At 52.5% G+C, this 27260-nt stretch overlaps 1 protein-coding gene across 2 annotated transcripts in view; it reads right to left on the reverse strand.

The window, feature by feature from the left end:
• Positions 1 to 6868: 6868 nt before the first annotated feature.
• The window catches only part of Nkd1 (NKD inhibitor of WNT signaling pathway 1), a 71582-nt gene continuing 51190 nt past the window's right edge, over positions 6869 to 27260 (reverse strand). For both annotated transcript variants that reach the window (XM_048355637.1, XM_048355638.1), the window contains 6 exons: positions 16414 to 16520; positions 14116 to 14211; positions 11269 to 11416; positions 10769 to 10853; positions 9593 to 9720; positions 6869 to 8700 (listed from right to left, as the gene is read on the reverse strand). In XM_048355637.1, coding sequence (XP_048211594.1) covers positions 8114 to 8700; positions 9593 to 9720; positions 10769 to 10853; positions 11269 to 11416; positions 14116 to 14211; positions 16414 to 16520 — 1151 coding nt within the window. In that variant the 3' untranslated portion in view covers positions 6869 to 8113. The remainder of the gene's footprint in view (positions 8701 to 9592; positions 9721 to 10768; positions 10854 to 11268; positions 11417 to 14115; positions 14212 to 16413; positions 16521 to 27260) is intronic.

A 27260-nucleotide genomic window follows, 5' to 3' on the forward strand; every position in this document is an offset into this window, starting at 1 on the left:
AGCTCAGCAGCTGAGTCGCAGGCAGGGCATCCTTTATCACAGCACGGACCCTCCTTCCTGAATCCACAGGGCCACATGCTCCTGGAAGCAGCTGCCAGGTGTGGAGGGCCTCTATGTGCCCAGTCCTGTGTTAAATGCCCCAGGCCCATCAGGCCTTCGAACCATTGGATCTGATCTCACAGCAGCTCAGCAAGGTGGGTACTCTGGTGAGGCCCCTGTTACAGAGAAGGAAGCGTGATAATTTTTCAGTGCCAAGACTGAGTACCTGACAGAAGCAACTTGAATATACTTGGGTTCAGAGGATTCAGTCATCATGGCTGGCTCTGTGGTTTCTAGGCCCATGAAAGACAGAAACAATATGATTCTGGGAGCTTGTGGCAGAGGAGCTTCTTTATCTCATGGTGGACAGGAAGTAGAGTGAATGACAGGAAGGAGCCCGGAACAGGACACCCCCCCAAACCTCACCCCTAGTGACCCATCTTCTAAAGTCTCCAGAACCTCCCCATATAGCCCCACTGGAGGCTTTCACAGATGAGCTTGTTAAAGCAATTTCATATTTAAACCATAACAGAAGCTAAGGCACAGAGAGGTCAAAGTTACTTGTTCAAGACCGCATGGCTTTCAAGCAGTAGAACAAGGCTCTAAAGTAATCAATCATGGGTTATTCTACCCATTCATTCAGTCCTCAAACCTGCTTTCAAGTTTGACTACTGGATTTTGTCACTTTTACAGACAAATGTCCAGAATCCAAGATACCAGGTCTCGAGAATTGGAGGCCACATCCTCCTGGATTTGTGGGAGCTACAGCCACAGCCTGAATTGGACAGGTTAGAGCTGGAGTCTCCTCTGCCCACTGAGATCCCCTTCAGGCCAGCAGCCTCTGTTCCTGCCTGAAAAGAGCTAGAGATGTTGTTTCAGGAAGTTCAATGTGGAATATTATCCTCTTACATTTCTTGCCCCATTGAAACTTCCAAAGAGCCCGGGGCTGAAGCCAAGCATTAGGCCCATTTTACAGAGAAGCAAATTGAGGCTCAAAGATGACCAGTCTGGTGCACAGTCAACAGCTCACAATGGCGCAGCCAACTGGGAATCCAAGAAGTCTGCACAGCTGATACACTTCTCACATGCATTAGCTAGAGGGGTGGCAGAGTCTCACAAAGACGAGGACACTCAGGGGAGCCCCAAGCAACCAAGCCCCACATAAAGGAAGAATGAGACTATGTTGTGAGCAAGGTTTTAGGACCTCCCATGCCTGAAATAGCCACCAATCCATTCAGCCCTTGGTTGGACATAGTTTTAAACAGGTGATTTCAAAGTTGGGTGTGATGGGCCCCAGGAATTGTGAGCTACAAGGTATTGGGGGTCAGACTGGGGAAGGCTTGGGGGGGGTAGGTGGAGGGGCTCCAGGGGGAAATATGTACACTATTGGAAAGGGTGGACACTACTTAGCTCCTTCTGATTTTTAGAATAGCTAAACATCCTAACTTTTCAGGCTGCACGCTTTAGCTTTTGGGAACCTGGACCATACATGACAAGCTGTTGGGCCACTCTAGCTATCGACCAGCCAGCAGGGCATTGGCTGTGGGAACGTTTGAAGGGAGCAAGAATTTGGGGCCCAGCAGCTCCCTGGGGAAGGGCTCCAGGTAATCAGCCTCAATCCTGGCCTGTCCTCTCTGCTGGGACTGGGGCTTGAACTCAGGGCCTGAATGCTATCTTTTCACTTTTTCTCTCAAATCTGTAACTTGTGCCACAGCTCCACATCTAGCTTTTTGGTGGTTAGTTGGAGATAAGAGTTTCACAGACTTTTCTCCCTCTGGGCTGGCTTTGAACTGTGAGCCTCAGATCTCAGCCTTTTGAGTAGCTCGGATTACAGGCATGAGCCATTGGCGTCCCGTTCTTTTCTATTCCTTTTGTTGTTGTTGTTAAGTCCATTTGTAGCGAAATTAAAAAAGCAACTGTGAGCCTCAGATCTCAGCCTTTTGAGTAGCTAGGATTACAGGCGTGAGCCATTGGTGTTCCGTTCTTTTCTATTCTTTTTGTTGTTAAGTCCATTTGTAGTGAAATTAAAAAAGCAACACATTGCTTTTGCAAACTTTTATTTGCAATGTTCTCACTCTGTATATGTCAAATCCTCCAATCAGGACTCCCAGGTGGAGTCGTGGACAGACAGTGCAGGATGGGAATGCATACCACTCCTTCCTGCCTCCCTTCCCATCCCATCCTCTCTTCTGTTTACTATGACCTACATTTTTCAGTCTCCCCCTCACCCCCCACCCCGTTCCCCTCTCTCCAGGAAGCAGGCCTTGCTTTTACCCCAGGAGGCACCCTGGCTGCTGGGGCTGTGCCCCAGGAGGAAGGTTGGGATCCCCAACAAGGCCTGTGGCCTGCCCCCTGCTGGACACCTGCTGAGATGACTACAGGAGGAAGAATAGCTGCCTTGGAAAGAAAACAGCATGAGTCATCTTTGACGACCTCATTTAAAATTTTACCATCAGAAATATCTAGAAAAGCGTTATCGTACTGAAGCAGGGGACCTCAGAGCTCAGGTGGAGGTGGTCTGATTTTTGCAGTGCTCTAGTCCTAAGGTCCGGATGAGGTCGGGGACTCCTGAGTCGCTCTGCACCGCACTCAGCAATGGCCTTGACAGGTCCTTGGGCAGCTTGTACCTTAGGGCTTCTCCTAAGCCTCAAGGGCCCTCCTGGCCCCCTCTCCCTGAAAAGACACTGGGAAGGGCTCTGGGAAGGGTCTGTTCAGACATAACCGCCAAACCTAGCCTGGGTCTGCAGTGCAGCCAAGCAGGGTCACAGGTTGCTGTTCCTCTTGGCTGGCTTTGGCCCAGGGCTCAAGGCCAAGTGAAAGGCTGGAGAGGGACACTCTCAAGAGCTCACTCACATCTAATTTTCTAACTTCAGGGCTCCACCCTGAGCCGGGGCCGAGACTGTGTGGTACACACAAGTTGGAAGCCATTTGACCTCAGAGGATCTGATTTCCTGGGGTGCCAGGGAGGAAGACAGCCCAGGCTGCACACAGTGTCACCATGTCCTTTTGTCCAGTCATGGTCACTGACCCCAACACCTATGTTTTGGGAGGTCTCTGGTGGGGCAGGGGTAGGGGGCTTTGTCTGCCTCTCCTGCTGCCTTAGTGCACATGCTCCTGGAGGCCTGGCCCAGGCACAGGCTTCGGGTCTGCTCAGACAGGTCTATGGGCTCAGTTGCAACATCAGACAGGAAGCTTGTCAAAAGCACTGGCCTTGTCATGCATGGAGTAAGTAGAGGCAGGACAGTCTTGAGTTCAAGGCCAGCCTGGGCCACAGAGCAAGATGATATCTCAGGAAACACCTAAATAAAGCATTGGCCCTGCACCCTACAGCCAAGCCCACCCAATCAATCCTGTAGGTCTGGAATCTTCAGTGACCAGCCTCCCAGGGAGACACCTCCAGCTCTGGCTTGAGGTCTTTCCTCTGAGATCATCTGTGGTCCATGCCACTGGCCCCACAGAAAGCCACATGGGAGCCTGGAAAATCTTAAAATCCCTGAGCCACATGCGGGACCTGCAGGTCAGCATCATCAGAGGTAGGCTCAGAGATTGGTCTCTGAAAAATTCTCCTAGGTGATTGTGAATTTGGCCATCTTAGGTTGAGAGACACTGCTTCCCACCCTTGGTCAGCGTGCTGGCCCAGGTCAAACTCCCATCTGTTATCGCTGGAGATCTGCTTGTCTCTACCAGACTTAAAGACTAAACTCATGAGGATTTTGTGTTTTTTTTTTGGGGGGGGGGTGGGGTGGATAGGAAGGTATCTCCATTGTTTCTGGAGACCAGGCACCAGGCCAAGGGGAGATGCTGAAGACACAAAGCCCTTTGCAGAGGAAAACCACCCCAGGGAAAAGAGGCTGGGTCTGATGATCCACTGACCTGGGAGGTAATGAGACCAAAACCCAGATCAGAGCCCCAGATATAGAATGGGCTGTGGAGTGAGAAGGTGTCATGTGCATGGCTTTTCCATGTCAATCAAACAGGTGGCTGAAGCCTCTGCATCTGACCTTCCAAGCCCTGTCCTGCTCAGTCTGGGGAGGGTGGCTGTGTAACAGGACTGGCAAAGAGGCGAGGTTATCACTGGGTCCTTGGAGGCCTGCATCCCCTGGGTACCTGCTGTATGGTGGGCAGCCTTTCTGTGTAGATGGAGCTGAGGGCAACAGGTGGTCTTCACAGCCCACTGACATGGAGTAGCACATTGATTCCCAGAGCACTGATGGCTCCAGAGCAAGATTCATGCAGCCCCCATCCTCCTCACACCTCTGTAGCTGCCTTCCCTGGTATCCAACAATGAATTGAGAGCTGAATGATAAGGGGAGAAAGCCAAAGGACCTGCTCTTCGCTGGTCCCTTTGCCAAAGAGTTCAACTGGCATGTTGTATTCCAGCCCTAGGGACTTCTGGGGACTGACTCCATGGTCCTAGATGAAAGCACACCCTGCCACTAGGGACTGGGTATACCACAGGTCCTCAGTGCCAAGAGGCAGGAGCAGAAGCCCACATTTCCCAGCTGAGCAGCTCATGCCAAGTGCATATGTACATATGCCTGCAAAGCCCCATGTCCTGCCCTCAGGTCCCTGAAACTTCTCCAGGCCCCACAATATGGCCAGGCTCTGAGCTCGGGGGCCAGGGAAGCAGCAACTGTCTCTGGAGTTCAGATCTGTGAACAAGACCAAACTTCTCACCTTACGAGCCTGCAGAAAAACACCCAAAACCTCACCAAGAAGCATGGATGTTCCTAATGTGCTTTTCTTCCCTTCTTCTCTTCCTTCCTTCCTTCCTTCCTTCCTTCCTTCCTTCCCTTCCTTTCTCTCTCCTCCCTCCCTTCCTTCAATTTATAAGTATTGATACATCACTTACTTTTTGAAGCCACTTATAATAACATCAAAACCAAAATCACACCTGCTTGAACACTGTTCTGTGTTGATACACAATGGAAGTGTGTGTAGACACCAAAACAAGCCATGCATAAGGACCCTCTAGGCTGTCACAGTCTAGGAAGAGAGATGACCCACAGGCCTGATGGAAGGTGACAGTGCCTCTAAATGGGCAAAAAAGCTAAGCAGCTGTTGGGGGGGTGGGGGAGAGCTCAGCGACTCAGGGGGAAGTCTCCAAATAAATTCAGTTGAAGAGAAAAGGGCCTAAGCATGACTGTTATGCTGCTTGAATAAAAATAAAACGGTAGGGTGGGAAGGGGATTAAGCAACAATTTCAGGGTTTTCTTTCTCAAAAATAAATCTGAAAGAAATAGTACAAAATGTCAGCATTTGTAAATGGTGAATGGGAAGCTTAGTTATCGCTCTGCATCTTTGTTTCAAACTTTGTGTTTAAAGTATGTGGAAAACTAACCAAATGTAAATGAGGCGTTATTTTATATGAATGCATTTATTCTGAGAATGAAGGACAGATAACATGGATAGTTTCCACCAAAGGGAAACTGAGGGACAGCACTGACTGCATTTGAAGCGCAGCAAGATGAAACTGGGGAGTCAGGACTGGAACCTGGGGGGCAGGCTCCACAAGCTGTGTTTGGCATGCTCCACACTAAGCTGATTGGTCCTGGAATAGCATCGTGCTGCTGGGGCAGGATGACAGGAAGTTTATTTCTTACTGTATGGATTTTCACACTATCTAACCTCACATGTGTACATGGTGCTGTTTTTGTACGTTATATATATATATATATTTAAACTTGGGTAAATCCATTACCAAGAAATAAAAGAATCCTATCAGGGGTAGGGCAAGAGGCAACACCAGGGTACTTCCTGGGGGGGCAAAGAGGGCTGGCACTGAGGAGCTGCAGTCAAACCAGGGGCTCCAACTCCTGGCCAGTGTTCATTGTCCTGTGGCCTTCTGAGGCTGACCTTATCTCCTACTGAGTGGATATGTGACCCCAGATGAACTGTGGTAATTGGTCCAGGGGGTGGGTGCCTGAGCTAAGCATAGCCAATCAGAATTGTCCAGTGGAATTTCCTTAGAATGCTAACAGCTACAACCCCCATCTTGGCTGGAGGTACAAGTCGGAGTCCAGACAGGGAGGTTTAAGACTCGGCTCAGCTTCATTCGCACTTGATTTTGTCACCTCCAACAGCACCTGTCTACCTTCCCTTGGTTTGATTACATTGACTCTGAATTGGATCCTGGCCGAACAGAAAGCCACAATCCCAAACAAGGGAAGCCCCCAAACCAGCGGTTACACCCTTTTTTATAGTGGCTAAGGGAATTCCAAGGATAATACTAGAACCCAGCCTTGCCACCTACTGTGTGGTTTCAGGGAGTTACTTCACCTTCCTGGGCCTCAGTATACTTTGAGCTTCCACTGCCTGCCTCCTGATGGTTGCTGAAGCTGCACATCAGGACTAAATAAAACAGACACGACTCAAGCCCCCTGCCTTCAGAAGTAACTGCCTCCCAACCTTGTTCAACCCCAACTCAAATGGAGGCTGTGGCAGTGATTCCTAGCAAGAAAGCCATAGGAAGGAGGTCTTAAGTCACCTGGCTCCCAGAGGGCCCATGGGACCTGTACCCACAGCTTTGGGGCTCCGTGGTTCCAGTAGTCCCAGCCAGTGGTGCCTTCAGAGCATGTGCAAAGCAGGTCAGGATATGCGTCTTCTGAAGGTCTCAAGCTGGCTGCATCCCTGGAGTGAAACCCATGGCTCTTGAGATGTTTCACAAACCCTGAGCCCTGTGTGTGAGATGCTTCATGCTTCTCCCTCACCCCTAATGATTTGGGGGGAGTGGAGTGACATCCAGGACAGCCTGAGAATTCTGTGATCTCTCAAGAGCTGTGCACCATTCGGTCAGTAACCCCATGATTATACCTCCTCAAACCCCCTAGTTTGAGAGGGATCTGGGTTTTGTAGGAATCCCAACTGATTAACAGCGGCCCTTTCCCTGTTCTCCCCAGGTCCTGGCCAGACAAAGCCCAGCCCTGCTAAGGACACTGACCCTGGGATCCCCCTCTGGCCCCTGTCCCCATTCTCCTCCCATCTTCTGTATCCCCAGAAGCCTCTTCCAAGTCTGTATCCCTTAATTCCCTGGGAAAGGACACTGCTCACAGTGTAGTGACTGTGCATCTGACAGACAGGCAGCACCACAGGGGGCATGCAGGGTCACATCGGGGCTCCAGAAGCAGCCCGAGGCTGGCCACTGATTTCTACATGCTAGCCAGGATACCTGAGAGCATATACTCCTAGAAAGATACAGAGACACAGAATGTGGCATCTACCTAGAGATAGAGAACCACAAAGGCGGGCATGTATGCACCGCTTGCTGGTAAACCCTGAGGCTTCCGCCCCCACCATCACAGCCAATACCACACAACCTTGGAAAACCATGCTTGTTTATACAATTGGTTCTTTCTAATGGTTTCCAAAATGAGAAGGCTGGTTTCAGAGATAGTCCTTAAACATGGGTGCATGTTCCAAAACCAGAGAGGAGAGGGGAGGTGGAAGAGGGGTGTATTTCCATGTAGCGCAGAAGAGGAGAGATGGGGCCAAGGATGTCATCCCACTGGATAGGTGGGGAAGGTAACTCCAGAAAGGATACCTTAAGTTTTTAGGCTGGGACATAGAAACACAATGGCAAGGAGGTGGTGAGTTGGCAGTTCGCTGAAATCCCTTGTAGCACATTACAGTCAGTTAAGGGCAAAATCAAACCAGAACAACACTACGAGGTAGCAGCTGTTTGTCCTCTGGAGATCTTGAGGGGCTCTGATGCCAGGCCAGGGAAGACCCAGGCCCGAGCTTGGCCCTAGGACTTGCATGGCACTAGGGAAAGATGGGAAGATCCACGTAGACTCCACAGCTCAGGGGGCCCCTTAAGGGTGCCTCTGCCATTTGCAAGCCCCTTCCAAACCCAGAGTCACTTCTTGGGTGAGTTATGCAGTCCCCACAACATATAAATAAAAAGTTTTAGTTCTGTGTTTCCATATATCTTCTACATGAAGGGTAGCTAAATATTAGTGGAGTAACAATAATTATTAATAACAATAATCGTCATAATAACAATAATTAATAGAATAACACCAGGGGGCAAGGGGAGGGTCCTTCATATGGTGGATAGGGCCCGGGGTGGGGGGCTCTAGGGCTGGTAGAAGTGGTGGTAATGGTGGTGATGTTCATGGTGGTGGTGGTGTTCATGTCTCTGGACTGCCTGCCCGGCCTGGCTTTCGTACACCACCACGGCAGGCAGCTCTCGCACGTGTTCCCGCCCCAGCATGGTACCTGTGGCCAGTGGTGCCTGCAGGCCCCGGCAACCAGGCTGGTTCTCCTTGGCTCGGTGTTTGTGTTTCTTGTGCCCAAGTGGTGCCAGAACAGGGAGAAGGGTTGGGCTGGTGGCCAGGTGGGAAGAGGGGGACACGGCAGGGACAGAGGGTGCCAAAGGAGGCTTGTTTCTGGCTCCTCTGGTGGCATGGCCCACACCCATGCCTTTGCCCTGGGCCTTAGGGGACCTCACAAAGTGCTTGCTCCCGTCCTGGGTGCCACGGAGCCGCTGCTGGAGCTCTGAGACCTTGGCGAATGGGGTGTCAAGGAAGTGGAAAGAGCCTGGGTCTGTGCCTTGGGGCTTCCGATGGGGGACATGGATGGCTTCTGGCTCATGGGAGCGAGACCGGGTGGGGTTGGAGGTGCGAGGGGGTAGTTCTGACTTCTGGGCCACTGAAGGGGAGCCTAGGAACCAATTCAACAGACATTTAGTGAGCCCCTACTGTGTGCTTGGCTTGCACCCCAGATCACCTGCCCCCAGACCACCAGGATGGATAAAAGCCACTGTCCCACTGCCCTACTGCCCTGGGAGAAAGTTGTCTGTTTGGGAGGAGCTGGGGCTGAAGTGAGCCTCCAGAAAGAATAGTGCTCATCTGGGAGGGAGCTGGGACAGATCCACAGCAATGGACACAAATAACCAAGCCATCAGGAGGTTGGGGAAGTTATAAGCAGAGAAATTAAAGGTACCAGGAGGGAGGGAGAGGAAGTGGGTGAGTGAAATTAGCTTAACAGGAGGTCCCCAGTTGTGAAGGATGTATAGGAAGCAGTCCTCCCCTGGGAGAAATGACCAGGGACGTCCAAGCCGCCTCCTGGGACCAGGACTGGAATGAACACAGAACGGTGGTTTTCACCGTGTTCTAAGCCTTCAGGCACTACTGGATTGTGTTCAACTTTGTGCATGTATTACTTTCACTTGGATTTTTGTGTGTGTGTGTGTGGCAGGGAGTGCAGGTACTGGGGCTTGAACTTAGGGCCTCATGCTCTTGCTTAGCTTTCCCGCTCAAGGATGGTGCTCTACCACTTGAGCTATACCTCTACTTTTTACTGGATAACTGGAGATAAAGAGTCTTGAATTTCTCTGTCCAGGCTGGCTTTGTATTGGGATCCTCAGATCTCAGCCTCCTGAGCAGCTAGGGATTACAGGTATGAACCATTGGCACCCGGTGTGAAAATGTTCCTAGTGATGGCATCTTTGACCAGTCCATAACATCTCCCCCTGCCCAGGAGAACAGTGGCCACCACCCAGCCTGGTGCATCCAGATTTTGCCCATACCCCATGCAGGTGGGAGCCTCTTACCCGGCCCAAACTGGGACGTGTAGTTTTCTATCCCCGCGAGGTCTAAGTAGTGGTTTCTCCTCTCGATGTTCTCGTCCACACAGTGGTGGTAGCAAGCCGGCTGCTCCAGGCGGCTGTCACCCTGGAACCTGTGGTGGGGACAGAAGTGAATGGGCACCGCCACCTGGACACATGCCCACACCCCTCTGCACCTGGGGGGTCAAGGCTGCAGACGTCTCTGTAGCAAGTGCACTGATCTCTCTCTCTCTCTCTGTAGGCAGGGACTTCACACCCATGGGCTCAAAGCAAATGTCACACATTGTCAACACCAGATGTTTTCAATTTAGACTTTAAATCATACATGCCCAGTTGCAAGCCGGCAGCTGACCCTGGTCTGGTTCTGCAAGGGCTGCAGGCAGCCCCAACTATTGGCATTCAGGCTGGCAGCTCCATGACCTGTCCCAGACCCCAGAGACCACAGTCGAGGCTCTGCAAGGGGGAGGCACTGCCACAGCCATTCTTTGTTGTCCGCCCCCCCCCCCCCCGCCAAAAGTGATGAATTCCCATCTCTGTCCTGCAAGGACTCAGCAGTCTGCTCCCATGTCCAGGTCTTTCTCCCTGTGGAGCTCCAGCCACCCCAGACACCTCTGACCCCAGCCTCTGTGTGCTCTCATGGCCCCCTGGCTTGGCCTGTCTCTTCTCCCTGCACTGGGCAGATCTACCCCACCTGTGCTGTTGGCCCACCAGGTTGGGAAGCAATCTGCACATCAGCTGGGCCACAATTCTGAAGCCCAGGCACCTGCAAATACAGGTTACCCTGAATTGCTGGGTAGCCAGGCCACTCAACGGGGCCGAGGGGTTGAGTCTTGGTCTCACTGAGTTTGAATGAGCATACATTCCCCCCAAGACACCAGTGTGGTAGGTCCTAGAATGCTGCCTGAACCCTGCCAAGAGTGCACGGGAAACATGCCAGGGACACCCCGCAAATGCTGAATTCAAATCACATGGATGACACAGGGTTTTTTCAGCATGATAGGATGAGGGCTACAGCTCATTATTTGAAGCATTTTCATTTGTGAATCTGTGCAGTGAGCCCACCAGCCCCCTACAGAGTGCCCAGAATGGAGCCTCTTTGGAATCCTTCAGATACATGCTCACAGGTCCCAGGCTGCCACCTCTTGCCTTTGCCCGTTGTACCTGAGGGGGGCTCGATGCTTCTTCTCCCAGCTGCGCAGATCCTCAGCAGGCTTTGTCTCCGCCCGGGGCCTCGTGCCCTGCATGTCTGAAGCACAAGGAATGGCGGTGAGCTGCCTGCACTTGGCCCTGCCACGGGCTGCCCTAGTATGCAGCCCTTGAAACAGGCCCATGGAAGCTCTGCTACGGCTCTATGGGATATTCCCCAAGCTGAGACTAAGCAGAGGGTGCACTAAACTAGGCACAGCTGGGGGACACAAATGCTGATGAAAGCATAGTGGGACAAAGGGTTTTATTCCTGTCCCATTTATCTCCTCCCTGAGACTATGTAGCTGGGCTCCTCACAACAGCCCCACTCCCCCTAGCTGCTCACCATGCTCACTCCCACCCGCTGGGCTCTGTGGGTCTCTACCTGAGATGCCTCCTTCCTTCTACTCTCCTACTCCTGTGTCACTCCTCCAGGACTTGCCAGAGCCCCGCCTAGGCACAAAGTAGCCCCTCACCGGCATGATTGAGAAGGACGCTCCTCTTGCTCTGGCTCCCGTCAGGGGCCACAGTCAGCTTCACCCGCAAGGTCTTGCTGGATGTGGGGGAGTGGTTCATGGAGGAATCAACCACCTCATAGATGGTGTGCAGCAAGCTGGTAATGTCCTATCAGGGAGGAAGCAGGCACCGGCATGGGCCTTGGCTGGAGGCATGATTAACACAGCAACAGGGGGTTTGGCCACCTATGCAGTGCTGACCCCACAGAGTCTAGGGCAGATGCAAGGCAGGCTGGGGAAGCAAGGGAACCAGGTGGCAAAGAGAGGCAATGTCTAGAGAAAACCTCAGGAGTGGGTTGTGGCCACAAGCCACTTAGGCTCAGGGATACCAGGCAGCCTCATCCACAGAAGAGGGTACAAACAAGTCTGATCTACCACTGCTGCCTCAGGATGCTACACCCCCAGGGTTTCAGGCTGTAGCACTACCCCAACTCCAGAGAAAGCACAGCCCCTGAAAGCAGCAGGTGGACTTAAGAGATGAGCCAGGGAATACTGGGGTGGGGGTGGCCACAGCATCTATTCAGGTCTGATGAGCACCTTGAGAAAGAAACAGACAAGTGGGTATGTGACTGCTGTGAACTGAATTATGCCCCTGGCCCCAATTCTGTACTGAAGTCTGGCTCCCCGAAGCCCCTGTGGTTGGAGTAAGAGGTGATTATGGTTGAATGTGCTTGTAGAAGTGGGGTCCTAATCCATTAACGTGGGGTCCTAACAGGAAGAGGGGCTCTGGGGACATGATCTGGTAGTGAGTTGCGTATCCAGACTGTCTCCCTCACCACAAGAAGACATGGGGAGAAGGCCATCTGGAAGAAAAGGCTCCACCAGGACCCAAATGGGCCGGTGCTTTGATCCCACTGTCCAGCCTCCAGAGCTGGGAGAAGATGCACTTGCGTTGTGGAAGCCCCTAGCATGTGCTCCTCGGTTATGGCAGCCCATGCTGACTGAGACCACCCATCAGAAACTGAGCAAAATAACATCTGGGCTTGAGAGTTTGTTTGGAGGTTCTAGCTCCTCTATCATGGATGGAAAGATACACATGGAGCAGTGAGGGAGGAAGGTCCGGGACACCCACCTCGCCAGCCAGGTCAGCTGGACCAACCCTGGCAACCAATGGGGTGGCAGATGTTGCAGCCAGATCGCCTTTACATCCTACATCTGTCCTTTGACCTCAGCTACCCTCTAAGCCAGAACACCAGGGTCTCTAATCGGCCTCTGACTGGGAGTAGAGGGCCTCAGAGGCCCCCCTCATGGGGCTTCCCTTGGTTCTGGGTATCTGCTGAAGTCATTTGTCTAAGGGGCAGCTTCTTGCTTTAAATGACACTGGAAACTTCTGGAACATATTTTTTGTGTGCAACAGACCTATAGTCACATCTGTTCAGCAATTCTTCATGAACTCAGCCACTTGTACCTCTTTCGCCTCCCTTCGGTGGAGGAGACAGAGGGACCTCATGGTGGTGAGATTAGAGGGGCCACCTGGGCATGGGCCCTGGAAGGGGTGAGTGGTAGCCCCTCATCTCAGAGGACTTGCCCTTTGTTTGCAGGCTCGAGAAGCCTAAACCCCACCTGTCTGTGAATCTTCAGTCATTGTTATCAATGACTTAAAAAAACATTTCTTTTGTCACTTGTGTGGCTTGAACTGAGCAGCCTAGGCACTGTCCCTGAGCTCTTTTTCTCAAGGCTAGCACTCTACTACTTTGAGCTCTACTATTGGTTTTTGAGTGATTAGTTGGAGGCAAGAGTCTCACAGGGGCTTTTCTGCCCAGGCTGGCTTTGAACTGTGATCCTCAGCTTTCAGCCTCCTAAGTAGTGTGGCTTCAATGACTAACTTTTAACAGATCCCTGGAAGAACAGACCAGACCAGGTAGGGGCTGGACAGAGAATGTGGGGGCCAGGTTTGAGACCTAGGCTTCCATGGCCACTCCTGGCTTACTTGGCCATCTCAGCTTTGGCCTGCAGAGGACACTTCTTCTCCCTCCTTCCCTTCCCTAGAGCTCCTCCATATGCCAATGCCCCTGTTTGTTGAAGCCAGAGAGAGCATCATGGACAGGTGGAGGTCCACCGAGAGCCATTTCACAAGTATCATCACACACCTCACAGGGCCTGGGGGCCTACTCTGTGATCACAGCAGGTGCTGGCTGGCTCAGGGTTAAGGGAAAAGTAACACAGTAATCCTAGCTCCTCAGGAAGTTGAGATCTGAGTAGCACAGTTCAATACCAGCCCAGGCAAGAAAGTACATGAGACTCTTATCTTCAACTAACCACCAAAAAGCTGGGAGTGGAGCTGTGGTTCAAATGGTAGAGTGCCAGCCTTGAGTTAAAAAGCTAAGGGACAGTGCCCAGGTCCTGAGTTCAAGTCCTAGTACTAGCACACACACACAACAACAACAACAACAACAACAGAGCAATAGCAGGCTGAGGTTTCAGCCAACGGCAGGAACCCTGTGGTCTTGGATATCAACCCTCACCTGAAGCTCCTGCATAGGATGGCCAGGGGTAAAGTCACTTGGGTGGCCCAGCCCCACCCTTAGCAATTCAGGACCACAGAGAAAGGAGGTCAGCAGGGTCTGGAGTGGTCTGTATTCTGAACCTGCTCCCTTCCAACTAGGGCACTGCCCAGGCGAAGTGTGAGGGAGCAGGCTGCCCCTTCCTTCATCACCTCCCCCTCACCGCAGCTCCATGGCCCCCACTCCACCCCCCAGCCCTGCCACCCCCAGGCCTGTGGCAGGGGAAAGAGAGCAGAGGCTGGGGGCTGGGTCAGGCCCATGCCAAGGGCCCGGCAACGGTCCTGAGGCAGAGCCGGGCACTCACCTCACGGGTGACCTTGCCATTGTTGTCAAAGTCATACAGGGTGAAGGTCCACTCCTGCCGGCTGTCCTCCTCCACAGACACATCACACTGTAGCTCCTGCACACAGACAGGTGGGCTGGTCACCCATCGGCTGGAACAGCAGCTCAAGGATGATAGGTGAGCCCACAGGCCAAGCCTGCCAGAGGCCAGGCCATGGGCAGCCAGTCGCTATCCTCCCCAACCCAGGGAGGAAGGAGCAGAGACCGGGCAGGGTCAGAGGGCCTGGAGGCCAGCAACCTCCACTCTTCAAAGACAAAGGAAACACAAGAAAGCAAAAACCTGAACCCAAGGCTAGAAGCTGCTGGAAGGCAACGGGGAAGTGATGTGGGTGGCCCGGGCCAGGCCCCTGGGATCAGCTGTCAGAAGCAGGTGGCAGCAGAGTGCAGGCATTAGTGGCTAAAATTCCAGGGTTTGCCTAATTAATGGTTCCCACTCGGTCTTTCACAGCTGTGGTACTCCGGGAACGCTGCTCTTTCTTGAAGCCTCAGTTTCCTCTCATATAAATGTTAAGAAATGACTATCTATCCTGCAAGGTTGCTGGGGAAGTTAAACGTCCTGCTCCACAGCCCTAGGCTCCTCAAAGCTCCTGCAGCTGGGGCGGACAGCCCCCATCCCCTACTTATCCACGGAACACATCTGAGCATACACAGGGGATTCTCACAAAACAAAGCCCTTGCTGCCCACAATCCCCACATGGATACCCCTCACTGGCTTCCTGCCACCGTCCCAACCCACAGTGCACATCCCACCCTAGTCTGAGGGGAAGTGGAAGTGCGTGGTGGTTATTATACCATGTGCTTGGTGCCTGCTTAGTGGTACTGGCTGTTGCTGTCTGCTGTAATGGCTAATCCAGGAAGTTCATTATCATTATTCACAGCAATCCTGGGGTCCACCCCCCGCAGTCGTAACTGTGAGGTGGCAAGCTCCATCACCATAGGCCAGGACACAAAGGCCAGCTGAGAATCATAGACAGTTCTAGAGAGAAGGCTGTTTGGAGACACTGGTTCCACGCAAGACTCTGAGGTTGTAAGAGTCTATGAACCTAACAAAAGGAGTCCCAGGTCATTCTGTCCTTTCTTGTCTAACTCAACCTAACCTCCTGCCACAAAGCAGCCAGCCAGCTTGTCATCCTTAACACAGGCTCAGGCTCCAAGAGAATAAGAGCTGGAGGAAGAGTGTCCAAGAAAGCCAGCATGGGGCCACTGCAGGTGAAACCAGTTCCTCTGCAGTTCTTGGCAGGCACAGGTGAGTTCAAAGTCAGTATTTGCTCCACGGTGACAAGCCTATCTGCCACTTGCCAAGGACGACTCCTCTGCTCCCCAAGAAAGCGCTTCCTGTGGCACCACACAACCCATGCATTCATGCCTACACACATATATACAACACACACATGCCATGCTTCACATACACATATACATCACACACATGCATGTACCACACACCTACAGGCATGAAGGACACGTACACATATGCACTGCACATACAGACAACAAATTGTCCATGCAGCATACCTCTATACATGTGTGTCACATACACACATGCATCATACAAACAGTGCATTACTCACCCATACACAGTGGTGACCTTTCTGACCCTACCTGTCTTGTGTGAGTCTCCTTGCCCCACTCCCAACCCTGGGAGGCTACAATGGGCTTATTCTCACAGGGTGTGTGGGCATTGTACCCCCACCTCAGGCCTTTGCTCCTGCCGGACCCTCTGTGTGCAGCACCCTTCCCACCCCACTGGCTTCCTGAGCACCCTTCCCATCTCTCGCTCATGCATTCAGGGGTTCAGTGCTCAGAACTCAGCTCAGGGACCTGAGTAGGGCCTCTGCCTCACCTCACCTACCCTATCTGCCCTCCCCCACCCCAACCTCCCACTAATGCCACAAATCAGCCTTGGGAACTGAAAGTAAAGTTGTCACCAGGGAAATTGAGGCCAAGGAGGTGACAGCTACAGCTGGGCCCTGTTTCCCTGCATCCAAAGCCAGACACTCCCTGTCCTGGGCTCCTACCCACAGCCTAGCCTGATGCCCTGGCCACCACTACATGGAGAGGCCAGGACAGCTGAGAGGGGCAACACTAAGTTCTGGGGAGGGGCAGGCTAGAGGCGAAAGCGATCTCCCACAGAGACTCTCCCACACAGACTCGAGGGGCCTCCTTGCTGGGACGGGCCTCACCTTCCTGCCTGGCACAGTAGAGCCGTGAAGGGAAACACAGCTTGTCTCCCCAGAGCCCAGCCTGAGCAAAGGAGACTTACTTCAAATTTCAGCTGCTTCTTGGAGGCTGGGCATGTTTCGCTCCCTCTCTCCATCCTCTTCTCATCTCCGCTGCCCAGGCCGTCGGTCTTCTCGGGCGGCAGGGCCACTGTGGGGCAGGTAGGTGGGGAAGTGTGAAGGGGGATGAAGGAGTGGAGTGGCTATGACAAAAACACCAGAGTGCTGGGCCCTTGCCGCCCTGCCTACCCTGCCCATGAACGAGTCTGCTTCTCTGGCCCTGGTAATGCTGGGCCACCCCAGAAAGCCCCTAAACAGCGCATCACACTGGCCTCAGGTTTCCCCCATAGGCCTCTACGACCCCTGCTCAGCCCCTAATCTGCAGCCTGTACCTTCTGTGCCCTGCAGAGGGGCACGACCAGTGTTGGGCCACAGGGGAGATTTTGAAGCCCAGAGAGGGGCCATGGCTATTTTCTGCAGTTTCATGGTTTTCTTTACATTTCAGCCTCCTCAAAAATGTCACCCACCAGAGTCAACACAAGGTATATTACTGGGGGGGGAGGGGGGCGGGTGGGTGATAGTAACTGAAAGGGACCAATGTGCACCAGTACACATGTTGTGTGTACACATACACACGCGCACACACACATACACATGCAAGCACACATGCCCATCCGGGCCTTGAACTTGGCCTCTTCTCACCAGGGTCCTCCTCGCCCCTTTGCCAAAGCCACAGCCTTTCATGTTCCCCAGCTGCAGAGTGGGGATGTAAAATCCAACCTGCTGGCGCTACTTCCTTCCTGTGGGTACCGCCAACAAGTGCCAGAGGGGAGCTCTGGACAGCACTTCCTCCCAGACCCAGGCCCCAAGGTACTATCAAGTCTTGGCCCCATCCAAGCCTCTTCTGGCCCCTTCTGTCTGTTCTTGTTTATTTTTTTATTTAAATTTTTATTGAAAAGGTGATGAGCTGGGGGGCGGTGAGGGGTGGGTTACAGTTACGTAAGTGAAGTAATGAGTCCTTTTTTTTTCCAGTCCTGGGACTTGGACTCAGGGCCTGAGCACTGTCCTTGGATTCTTTTATTGCTCAAGGCTAGCACTATACCACTTGACCCACAGCGCCACTTCCAGCTTTTTCTGTTTATGTGGAGCTGAGGAATCAAAGCCAGAGCTTTGTGCATGCTAGGCAAGCACTCTACTGCTAAGCTACATTCTCAGTTTGTTTTTAATCATTGTTACCCCCTCCCTCATTCTCTCCAGCTTTACCCCTACCTTTTTCTCTCCCCCAAAGTTGTAAGGTTCATATTCAAGATAGTGTCAAGTGAGTATCAATGTCACATTGGTTCATCTGTTGTCCTGCTGTTTCTGTGATTTTCTTTTCCACATATCAAATAATCTTTTATACAAGATACAAGGTAGAGAAAACTAATAGAAATGAAAAAAAAACTACATATAGGACATAAGAAGAGCCTCTTCTTTCTATATCTTGGGGTTCATGTTGATATGTTTCATTATATATGGTCCTATGCACTAAGCAATTGGGTTGAGATCCTCTGTTAAGAATATCATAGACATGTCTCACAGGGGCCTCAGACTTCTGGGACAACTTTCTAGAACATATCTTTGGCTCCTCCCTCATTAAATGCCCTCCGGCACCCTAGGCTAGTGATTTTGCTGTTCTGTTTGGTAGGTAAACGAAAAGTGGTAGTCCAGCACCAGTGGCTCACACCTGTAATCCTACTCAGGAGGCTGAGAGCTGAGGATCATAGTTTCAAGCCAGCCCTGGCAGGAAAGTCCATGAGATTCTTACCTCCAATAAACTACTAAAAAAGCTTGGAGTGGAGCAGTGGCTCAAGTAGTAGAGCAATAACCTTGAGCCAAAAAAACTCAGGGACAGCACCCAGGCTGAGTTCAAGCTCCAGACCTGGCACCAGAAGAAGGAGTGTGGCTTTCTACTCCAGGAACCTTCTCCCGCCACTCTGACTTGGGGGTGACCAGGCTGCAGAGGGCCCCACGAGGAGGAGACTTCCTAGCTAGAGAGAAAGATGTGGCTGGAGTTCTTTGCAAAGTCAGAGCCTGGTAAAATGAGGCCCATGCCAGGGCCCTGAGGGGTGGGGGAAACCTCGCCAGAGGGTGGGATCCGCTCCTCTTCCTCCATTCACCCGCTCACGTCCTGCGGAGGAGTCCTTCCTGGAAGTTGGCTATAGCTCTCCTTGTGCTGCCCCTGGAAGCTTGGGGTCCCCATGTATGTGTAGAGATAGGGCTGGCACTGTCCCAGGACTCCTTGGTGCTAAGTACTTGCTGCTCATAGACTACCCTTGCTGGGAGGCGGTTACCAGCTTCATTTTCCAGGTGGGAAAATGGAGGCACATGGAAGCTGTAGGCTCCTGAAATTCACAGCAGCAGCTGTCTGGTCTGGCACACAGCTCCATCATGGCTCTCCTCTGGCCAAGCCTGGGAACTCCTTCCCCAGCCTAGCAGGCTCACACAGCAGGGCGATAGCACCCTAGAACCATGAGGAGTGGTAGTGGTCCTGTGGTCTCAGTTATGGCCAAACTCCTCAATGGAGGAGGAAGAACAGTGCATCCCTCCCTCCTGCGGAACGGTGCAGGGATCACCCTCACTGTTGACAAAAATCCTAGCCCTGCTCCCCCAAAGCCAACCATCCACTCCACTCCAGGGTACCCCAGCCCCCGGGGACCAAAAGAGCAACTAGGCAAGGATCCAAGAATGGTCAAGCAGAGTGCCTCCATCCTAGGTTCACCTGGTACCTGCCTTCACAGCTGTCTTACACAAGGCATGTGCTCCTCCTGTCACCCTACTAGCCCGAATCTGGGCTCTCCTGGGCTCCCCAGAACTATCCTCAGTTCTGGAAGCTTCCAGCATCTCCCGCAGGGACAGCTAAGCAGCACAGGAGTATCCCCACTGACAGGAGCACTGGAGCTCCTGTTGTTCTCACTCTGCCCCTGGCTGGTCCCAGTAGCCTTGGGCAAGGCAGCTCTGCCTCTGGAGCTCAGCCCTCACCTCTGTAAAATGGAGACACAATGGAGTGTCCCTCCCCAGGCTGCTGGTTTCCACACTCAGCACAGGGTCAGGAACATAGGAGAAAGCAACAAGGGAGGTGCCCATTGAACACAGTAATAAATGCTGGCTGAGCCAGGGTCCCAGCTAGCTCCCCAGATCCAAACGACCCTCCAGCCCCCAGTGCCTACTGAAGAAGGAACACCACTGACATGGAGGCTGCAGATCTGTTGGAGAAGAGAACAAAAAGGAAAACAAAGCCTAGTTCCCCTTCAAAGCAGCTCCCACAGAGGTCCTGCCAGGAAGGCCAGCCGTCAGGCTTGCAGAAACCAAGCTGCAAGTTCAAAGGGAAGTTATCAGACAAGCACCTTCAGGTTCACTGTCACCTTCCATGCTCCACCTGATAAACCCCAAGACAAGGGCCCTCTGTGCCATTCTCAGAGGCTGTGGAGCACCCGGCCACTGTCCCCTACTGTCCCCTTCTTTCCTCTATCTCCACCCTCATGGGTTTTCTCCAAAGACCAGTATGACCAGGGCTGTCGTGTTCTCTCCACACGTGTCTTTATCCATCCCAGACTAGAAAGCCACCCAGCCACCAGCACCCTCCCAGCCAGGGTCAGGCACAGATCCATGTTGCCCAGGGACATTAGGGAACATGGATAAGGACAAATGGGCACCCCTCTGTCCTCACCAAAAGAGCCCTTTGCCCTCTTCTGTCCCTTGCTCCAGGGCAAAAAAAGAACTAACCAAAAGCCACATAGACCTAAGACCAGAGTCAAGACTGGGAATCAGACGCCCACCCACCATCTGCAGCTCACAGGCAGGCAGCATGGGCAGGCAGTGACCCTGAAGATCACTGAGCTACCCCAGTCAAGGGCTGGAAAGGCATGTTTTTGTTTTTTCCATACTGGGGCTTGAACTCCGGGTCTTGTGCTCTTGCTTGGCTTTTTCACTCATGGCTGGTGCTCTACCACTTGAGTCAGCCTCTCTAGCATTTTGCTGCTTAATTTGAGATGGTCTTGTAGACTTTTCTGCCTGGGCCAGCTTCAAACCTCAACATTCTGATCTCAGCCTCCTGAGTAGTAAGGATCACCGGTGTAAGCCACCAGTGCCTGGCTCAGAAAGATGCAAATTGAGCCAGGCCTCAGTATCAGAGTCCAAGTCCATTCTCTACTTCTCACCCACACTTCCAGCCAAATCCTGGGAGTGACAGGCTTTCAAACTCTCCAAGAATGTTGTACTTGAAGGCAGACTGCCTGCAGGAAGCCCTGCCAATGAGAATGAAGAAAGAAAAACAAGGAATAGGTGGACAGAAGATGCAGGCATACAACACCTTCCATTTCACTGGTAAGCCTAAATGACATGCAGAAACTGCTAGGAAACTAGACCCTGGGAGTCAGCCGGCCCACAGCTTGGTTTTATAAATGAAGTTTTATTGGGACACAATCATTCTCGTATACTTTGTCTCTGGCCTCTTTCTCTTCCTAACAGCAGAGCTGAGTTTCACAAGAGACTTTACAGCTTACAGAGCTGAAGATAAGCACTATTTGGCCTTTTCCTAACATTTGTGGGTCACGGCTTTGGGTGACTGCAGATCCCCACCCCACCATGATACATGCTTGATGAGCAAGGTGCAGAGTTGAGTTCCCCCAGGACTTGCTTACTTGATTGGAAACCTTTGCGCAGTATACAACCTGTCCAACTATATGCAATAGCCATGGGAGAAGGAAGATGTTAACTTTGCTTCTCAGCCCAAATGAGTCTGGGGCTGTCAGGGAGCCCTGGCTCGATGGAAGCTGCTCCCTGCCCCTCCTTACACCGTGGCCAGAGCCACAAGGAGTCTGGCTCTGTATTCACCAAAGACGTTCTCAACCTGGCTGCTCTCCACTCCTAGCAACTGCCAGATTAAATGCGTTACTTGACCATCTTCACCCGGCTCCCTTTGATGTTCCCTTCTCAAGCTTCAAAATACCTTTTGGAGGGAGATCAGACAGCATTAAACAGAATTACTAATTAATTAAGCAAAGTTAAATTTTAAACACTGTTTGTTGTGTTAGCCAAAAGCCTGAACAGAACAGACTTTTTTCTTCCACTGAGATCAAAGACAGCCTCTTCCCTCTCCCCTCCTCCAGTTTAGAAAAAAGGGAAGGAGGAGGAGAGAGAAAGCAGAGGCTGAAGGGTGGCAAGCGGGAGCAGGGTACAGGCTCCACCCTCCCATGGCCAGTGGGGACCTCTAGAGAGAGTACCCAAGACACTTTCTGGGGACGGTTTACTCTGGCAGACAGAAGTGACCCCGTGAGAAGCATGGCACAGCCTGCCCAGACTAAGCTGCTGACAGTTGGTGCTACCCTGTCCTCTGGCAGCCTCCCTCCCCTAAGCTACCCAGCAGCAGACATACCTTGCTCTATGACTAGGGTCATTTGGGGTCACTGGCAGACAGGCTCAGAGGAGCAGGTTATGCACTGCACAATTCCAGAGGTGTTGGGGGGGGGGCATTTAACAAACACTGTAGATGTGGGAATGGCTTATGACACTTCTCCAACAGGTGGCAGGCAGGTGTGGAGGAGGAGCAGCTTTCCTAATTGCTACTCGTGTAACTGAGACAGTAGGGCGTGGTCCTCTTTAGTCAATCTAGCCCCTTTCTGTACAGCCCTATCTAGATCTCCACATCAGTGCAGACACAATGCGCACTTCCCACACACTGGGCCCTGTGGCCACTGCCCCAGAAGTGCCAAGCTCAGCGTGTCCCACAGGCTCACAGCGCAGAGAACCTACCACAGTGTGACAGAAGCACCAACTCCCAGGGCATCAGGAAGAAGACTGGAGTGCAAGGTGCACCCATCAGTCCTGCCTACATGGAGATGGGGACCCAGTGCAGGGAAGGAGGTAGTTGATATGCGGGCAGAACTCCAATCCCTTGGTGCTATCAACAAATGCCAGCTTATCTTTAACACGATCCAGGAAAGGCCTGGTTGATATTAAACGTTGAAGAAAAAAAACAAAAAACACCAGACAAATTGGAAACACAATGCTGACCAAGTTGGTTCCGCTAATTAAAAGACCAGAAACTTCTAGCTTGCCAAATATACAGCTTGTATCTGCCTCAGCACAGTTACCTGGCATGTTTGTCATGGTGGGTACAATGTCAGATGTAACAAAAACCAGAGATTCTGTGCTGGAGTTTGGAGCCATCCTAACCTGCCCCTGGCCCCCTTTCAACTGGCCACGTACACATGATCTGCTCTGAGTATTTTGGGCTCAGGGGAGCCTGTCAGGATCCTTCTGAGTCCCCCAGTCCAGCAGCAGCTGTCAGAAGAATGTAGATGAATTTTAATATTAGCTTCTGCCCAACATAATTAGGTGAGTAAGTCTGCTGCCAGTAAAAAGAGAAGGGTATCATGTGTGCATTCCAGGCAAATGGTTTCTCTCATCAGGCCCTCCTGGGGGCGGGGCTAGAGAGAGACACTAACTGTTGGTACCACAGTCACATATACTGGAAGCCAGCCTGCAGCTGCTGCACATGTGACTACATTAAGTCCTCTTATAAGCACCATGCAAGGTTGTTGCTGTTGGCATTTGACAACAGCAGAAACAAAGCTTAAAAATTCAAAACTGAAACCCAGGTGTGGTAGTGCATGCCTATAATCTCAGCTGCCAAAAACAAACAAAAAAAGCAAAAGGATGAGGGGCATAGTTCAAGCAGGAAAGTTCTTGTCTAGCAAGTGTAAAGCCATGGATTTATTCACAGTTCTGGAAGAAGAAAATGAAAAACTGAAATCTGGGTATGATGATATATACCTGTCGTCTTATCACTTGGGAAGTGGAACCAGAAAGATTAGGAGTTCAAGGCCAACCTGGGCTACACTGTGAGACTCTGTCTCAAAAAAAGAAAAAAGCCAAGTCAATCAGTCGTTTTCCTGCTGAGAACTCTCCAGGTTGCCTGTTTCTGGAGAGTGAGGTTCTAGCTGCAGTGTGTCTCTACTCCCACCTGGTAGGTAGGGGGCAGCCTCCCCATATGGCCCCTGGCCTGTGTCCCAGCCATTCTCTCTGCAGGAGTGCTCCTACCCGCCTCTCAGTTCCTGCTCCCATCAGGATGCACAGCCCAGGTTCCTTTCCCTGAGAGGCAGGGCCTCACACTGCAAAGAGGGAGTCTGGGCTACATCATGACAACCGCCTCTCCCCACTGGGGCCAATGCCCACAACACAGTGCTTGGCACACTGCAGGGAGCTCATCACTACCCTCACCACCAACAAAACAAAGCAGCAGCAGAACCATGGTCTGAACCAGGAGTGACACATTCACACTCGCAGGAGAGCTTGGAGCTGGGGGTAGAGGGAGGCACCAGCCTGCTCCTCCACAGGGGATCCCCACTGATCCCCACTGGAAAGGCCCTCCCAGGTGTCCAGGGAGCCGCCAGCTGGCCCTGCAGAGTGACAGGCTGACAGCAGGGCAGAGGGAGACAGAGGGAGGATGGGGAGGCAGTCAGGGGAGTGAGAGCTCTGGAGCCTGAGTGTACATGCACATGCATGTGTGTGGTCACATGTACAGGTGCATGTTCACATGTGCGCTTGCATGTATGTTCCATGTGCATGCATGAATTCACATTTGTGTATGATATATATTTGCACATGTGTGCAAGAGGCTTCAGCCACTCAGCTCTGGGGGTCTAGGGTGAGGGACCTAGGAAAGGCAGGGACGGAGAAGAGCCTCGCTTCCTTCCCCCTGCTCCATCCCTTCTCCTGTCCTTCCCATCCCTTTCTCTCTGCAACCCCGCTTCGCTTCCCCTCTGCCCCCCACCTGAGTTACAACACACCATGGAACTCAACTTTTACAATCTAACCCCGAGCTACTTGAAACTATTAAAACCTCCTTGGTATCTGACACAAGTCAGAATTTCCACTCTTCAAGCTGAGCTTTTATGAAGAACAGACGGAGAGAAACCACGGAGGTAACAAAGTCCTCTTGTTCTCCCTGTCGCTGCGGAAACTCAGCTGTGGAGGATGGGGGGAGGGAGGGTGTGGCCCGCTGACCCCCACAATCAGCCAGCCTCCAAGTGGGAAGAGCTCACCTTCCCATCTATCCTCAGGGGTTCATGCCACTTCCCAGAAGTCCTCCTCCCACTGGAGGCTCCGTGGAGCTGCCTGGGGCCTCATGGGGACAGCACACACAAGTGTCCGGTCCTGACTCACTCCCTGGAGCTGCTATGAGCTTCAGCCTCCACCTGTTTCCAGGCAGCCATAGCCACCAGGCCCATCCACCTGGATGCTCAGTCAGCATCTCAACCCCCCTCCCCCGCCCCCAAGAGGGCATGGCCACCCCACCCAACTCCCCAATTGTCTCCTCCGGACATCCTGGCCTCTGCTCTAAGCACAAAGCTCCCTTCGTCTTGGGGTGTGCCCCTTCCAACAGTCCCCATGGCTGGCTTCTTCCTGGCAGCCACATCCTCTTCTCCGCGCACCCGAAGCCTGTGGGCTCGTTTGCTGGTCGAGTAGCCCCAGCCTGCCCTCCTCCATGGCCCACAGCGGGGCCTGCTGTTTGTGGTGTGAACCCAGGGCCCAGAAGAGCCCTAAGCAGTAGCAGTGCTGAGAAAATACTAAGTGAGGAGCCGGTGACCTCCATTCTGTTCTGTCTGCTGTGTGATGTTGGCCAGGTCACTTCTCCTCTCTGGGCTTCAATTTTTCAACTACAACAGAAGGGACTAACAGCTTCTAAAGAGTTCTCCAGCTCTGTCAAAGATCAAAGCATCTCACACTCAGAGTGGAGCACCAATAGCAAACGCCTGTGATCCCAGCTATTCAAAAGGCTGAGATCTGAGGACTGTGGTTCAAAGCCAGCCTGGGCAGAGTCCATGAGACTTTTATCTCTAGTTAACCACTAAAAAGTTGCAAGTAGAGCTGTGGCTCAAGTGGTAGAGCACCAGCTTTCAGCAAAACACCTAAGAGACGGTGCCTGCCTACACTGAGTTCAAGCTCCAGTATCAGCATGCACGCGCATGTGCATGCACACACACGCACGCACACACACACACACACACACACACACACACCCTCAGGAGGTCAGGTAAACAACTGGGGCCCCCACAGTATGTACTCAGGACCTGCCCAGTAGCCTGGGGGGGGGGTCACCTAACTTCAGTGACTTCCAAGTGTTGACACACACTCACTAGTGAGTGTTTACTGAGTACTTGCCACATGGTAGGCTGTGTGCTAAGTGCTGGGCGTCTGAGAAGTTGCTCTAACAGGATTAGAGCAACTTTGGGCACTGGCCTCCTTTGAAGTGGACTGGGTGGATGATAGAAACACATCAACCCCAACTGAATGCAAGAAAAGGCTGGATTCGTGCCAACCCTTGATCCCTGTTCTCAAGGTTCATGCAAGCTACCTCACTATCATCATAAGAAGCCCGAAGGAGACATGCTCCACCAACCCCATAAGAAAACCAAAGCACAGAGAAGTCAAGTGACTTGTTTGAAGACACATAGCAGGCAGGAATAAAGCCAGGCTAGGAGGGGTTGATGGGCATTAGAATAAAGTGAGAAGGTGCCTCCACTTGAGCAAATGATGCAGGGAAATTTCTCAGTCCCAGCACTCATGCCCTGCTTGGCACAGCCGGCAGTTCTGGACTTCCACTCCCCTGGTGGCTAGGGCCACTCACAGACTGAGCGAGAGGAGACAGGCAGAGGGTGAAGTGGAGGCCACAGGACTTCGGTGGCCCTGCAAGCCCCTAAGCCAGGGAGGAGCAGCGGGCTGAGCGGGCTCTGTGAAGGGGCTATGGACGATGTAGATAGGTGGGCACTGGTGTGAGCAGAGCCTGGATGGGGAGGTAGGTGAGCCCCAGGGCGGGCAGGGCAGCACCAGATGGGCAAGGTAGCTGCATATACACAGCAAGAGGGGCACAGTTCACCCACTTTCTCTTCCACATTGAACCTGGAAGATCCTGAGAGCAGGGCATCGTCTGACTCAGCCACTTTTAAGGCCACACGGTGTGACAAGGGTCTGCCAAGCAAGCCTGGCACTGAGTTCCATCTCGGGGCACAAGCCACGAAGGCTGCCATCTGGACTGTGGTGTGCTGGGGAGGCTCTGGAGATGAGCAGCACCCCCTCCACACATACACCCTGTCTCTGAGCTCTGCTGGGTCAGCAGAGCGAGGGTCCCTCACCTCTCCAGCCGGCCACGCCCACCCTGTGGCTCCTGCTTGGAACTTTTGATGTTTACTTTGTTCTTTCCCAAGTTCAAAAGAAGCTGGGCCAGCCCGGCACCAAGCCCTCTTAATCCCCGAGCCGCTCCCAGCTGGCCAGTTAAGGCAGCTAAGACGCAGGATTAGGGCTGGCTTCACAGAACAACACAGGAGCTAAAGCCATCCTCTCCTGGGATGGCTAAAAGACTTCTTTTTATCTTCACGCCTCAGATGGCCTTTTCTCTCCCTTAAACAGCCCCCCAGCCTGCCAAGAGGCAGTGAACTTGGCCAACGCGAAGACAAAGAAAACATTCAGGACCCTGCTTGTTTGTCCTCGGCTGGGAGCATAGATGCATGCTGGCCCAGGGCCAGGCAGGTGGACAGCTGTGTGGCCAGGACTCGTGGCACCTGCCCCCACCAGCCTGCCATCCACAGCTACATCCCTATCCTGGAATGGGCAGCCTCAGGCTATGGCACCAAGAGTCCCTCCAGGGGGTCTCGGGGATCAAGTGCATGGACAGGCCCAGGTGCCCACCTGGACAAATCAAAGCAACTGCTCTTTCATTTACTGAAATTAACAGCTGTGATTAGCTGTTAACTTCACAAGGAACACATTAATCTTCTTGCAAAAGTTCATTCATGACAAAGAGTACTGCAGCCTTTTCCACCTGATCTTTCCAATTTTATTTCCCTCT

Source organism: Perognathus longimembris, chromosome 10, assembly GCF_023159225.1.
Source record: "Perognathus longimembris pacificus isolate PPM17 chromosome 10, ASM2315922v1, whole genome shotgun sequence".
NCBI lineage: Eukaryota > Metazoa > Chordata > Mammalia > Rodentia > Heteromyidae > Perognathus > Perognathus longimembris.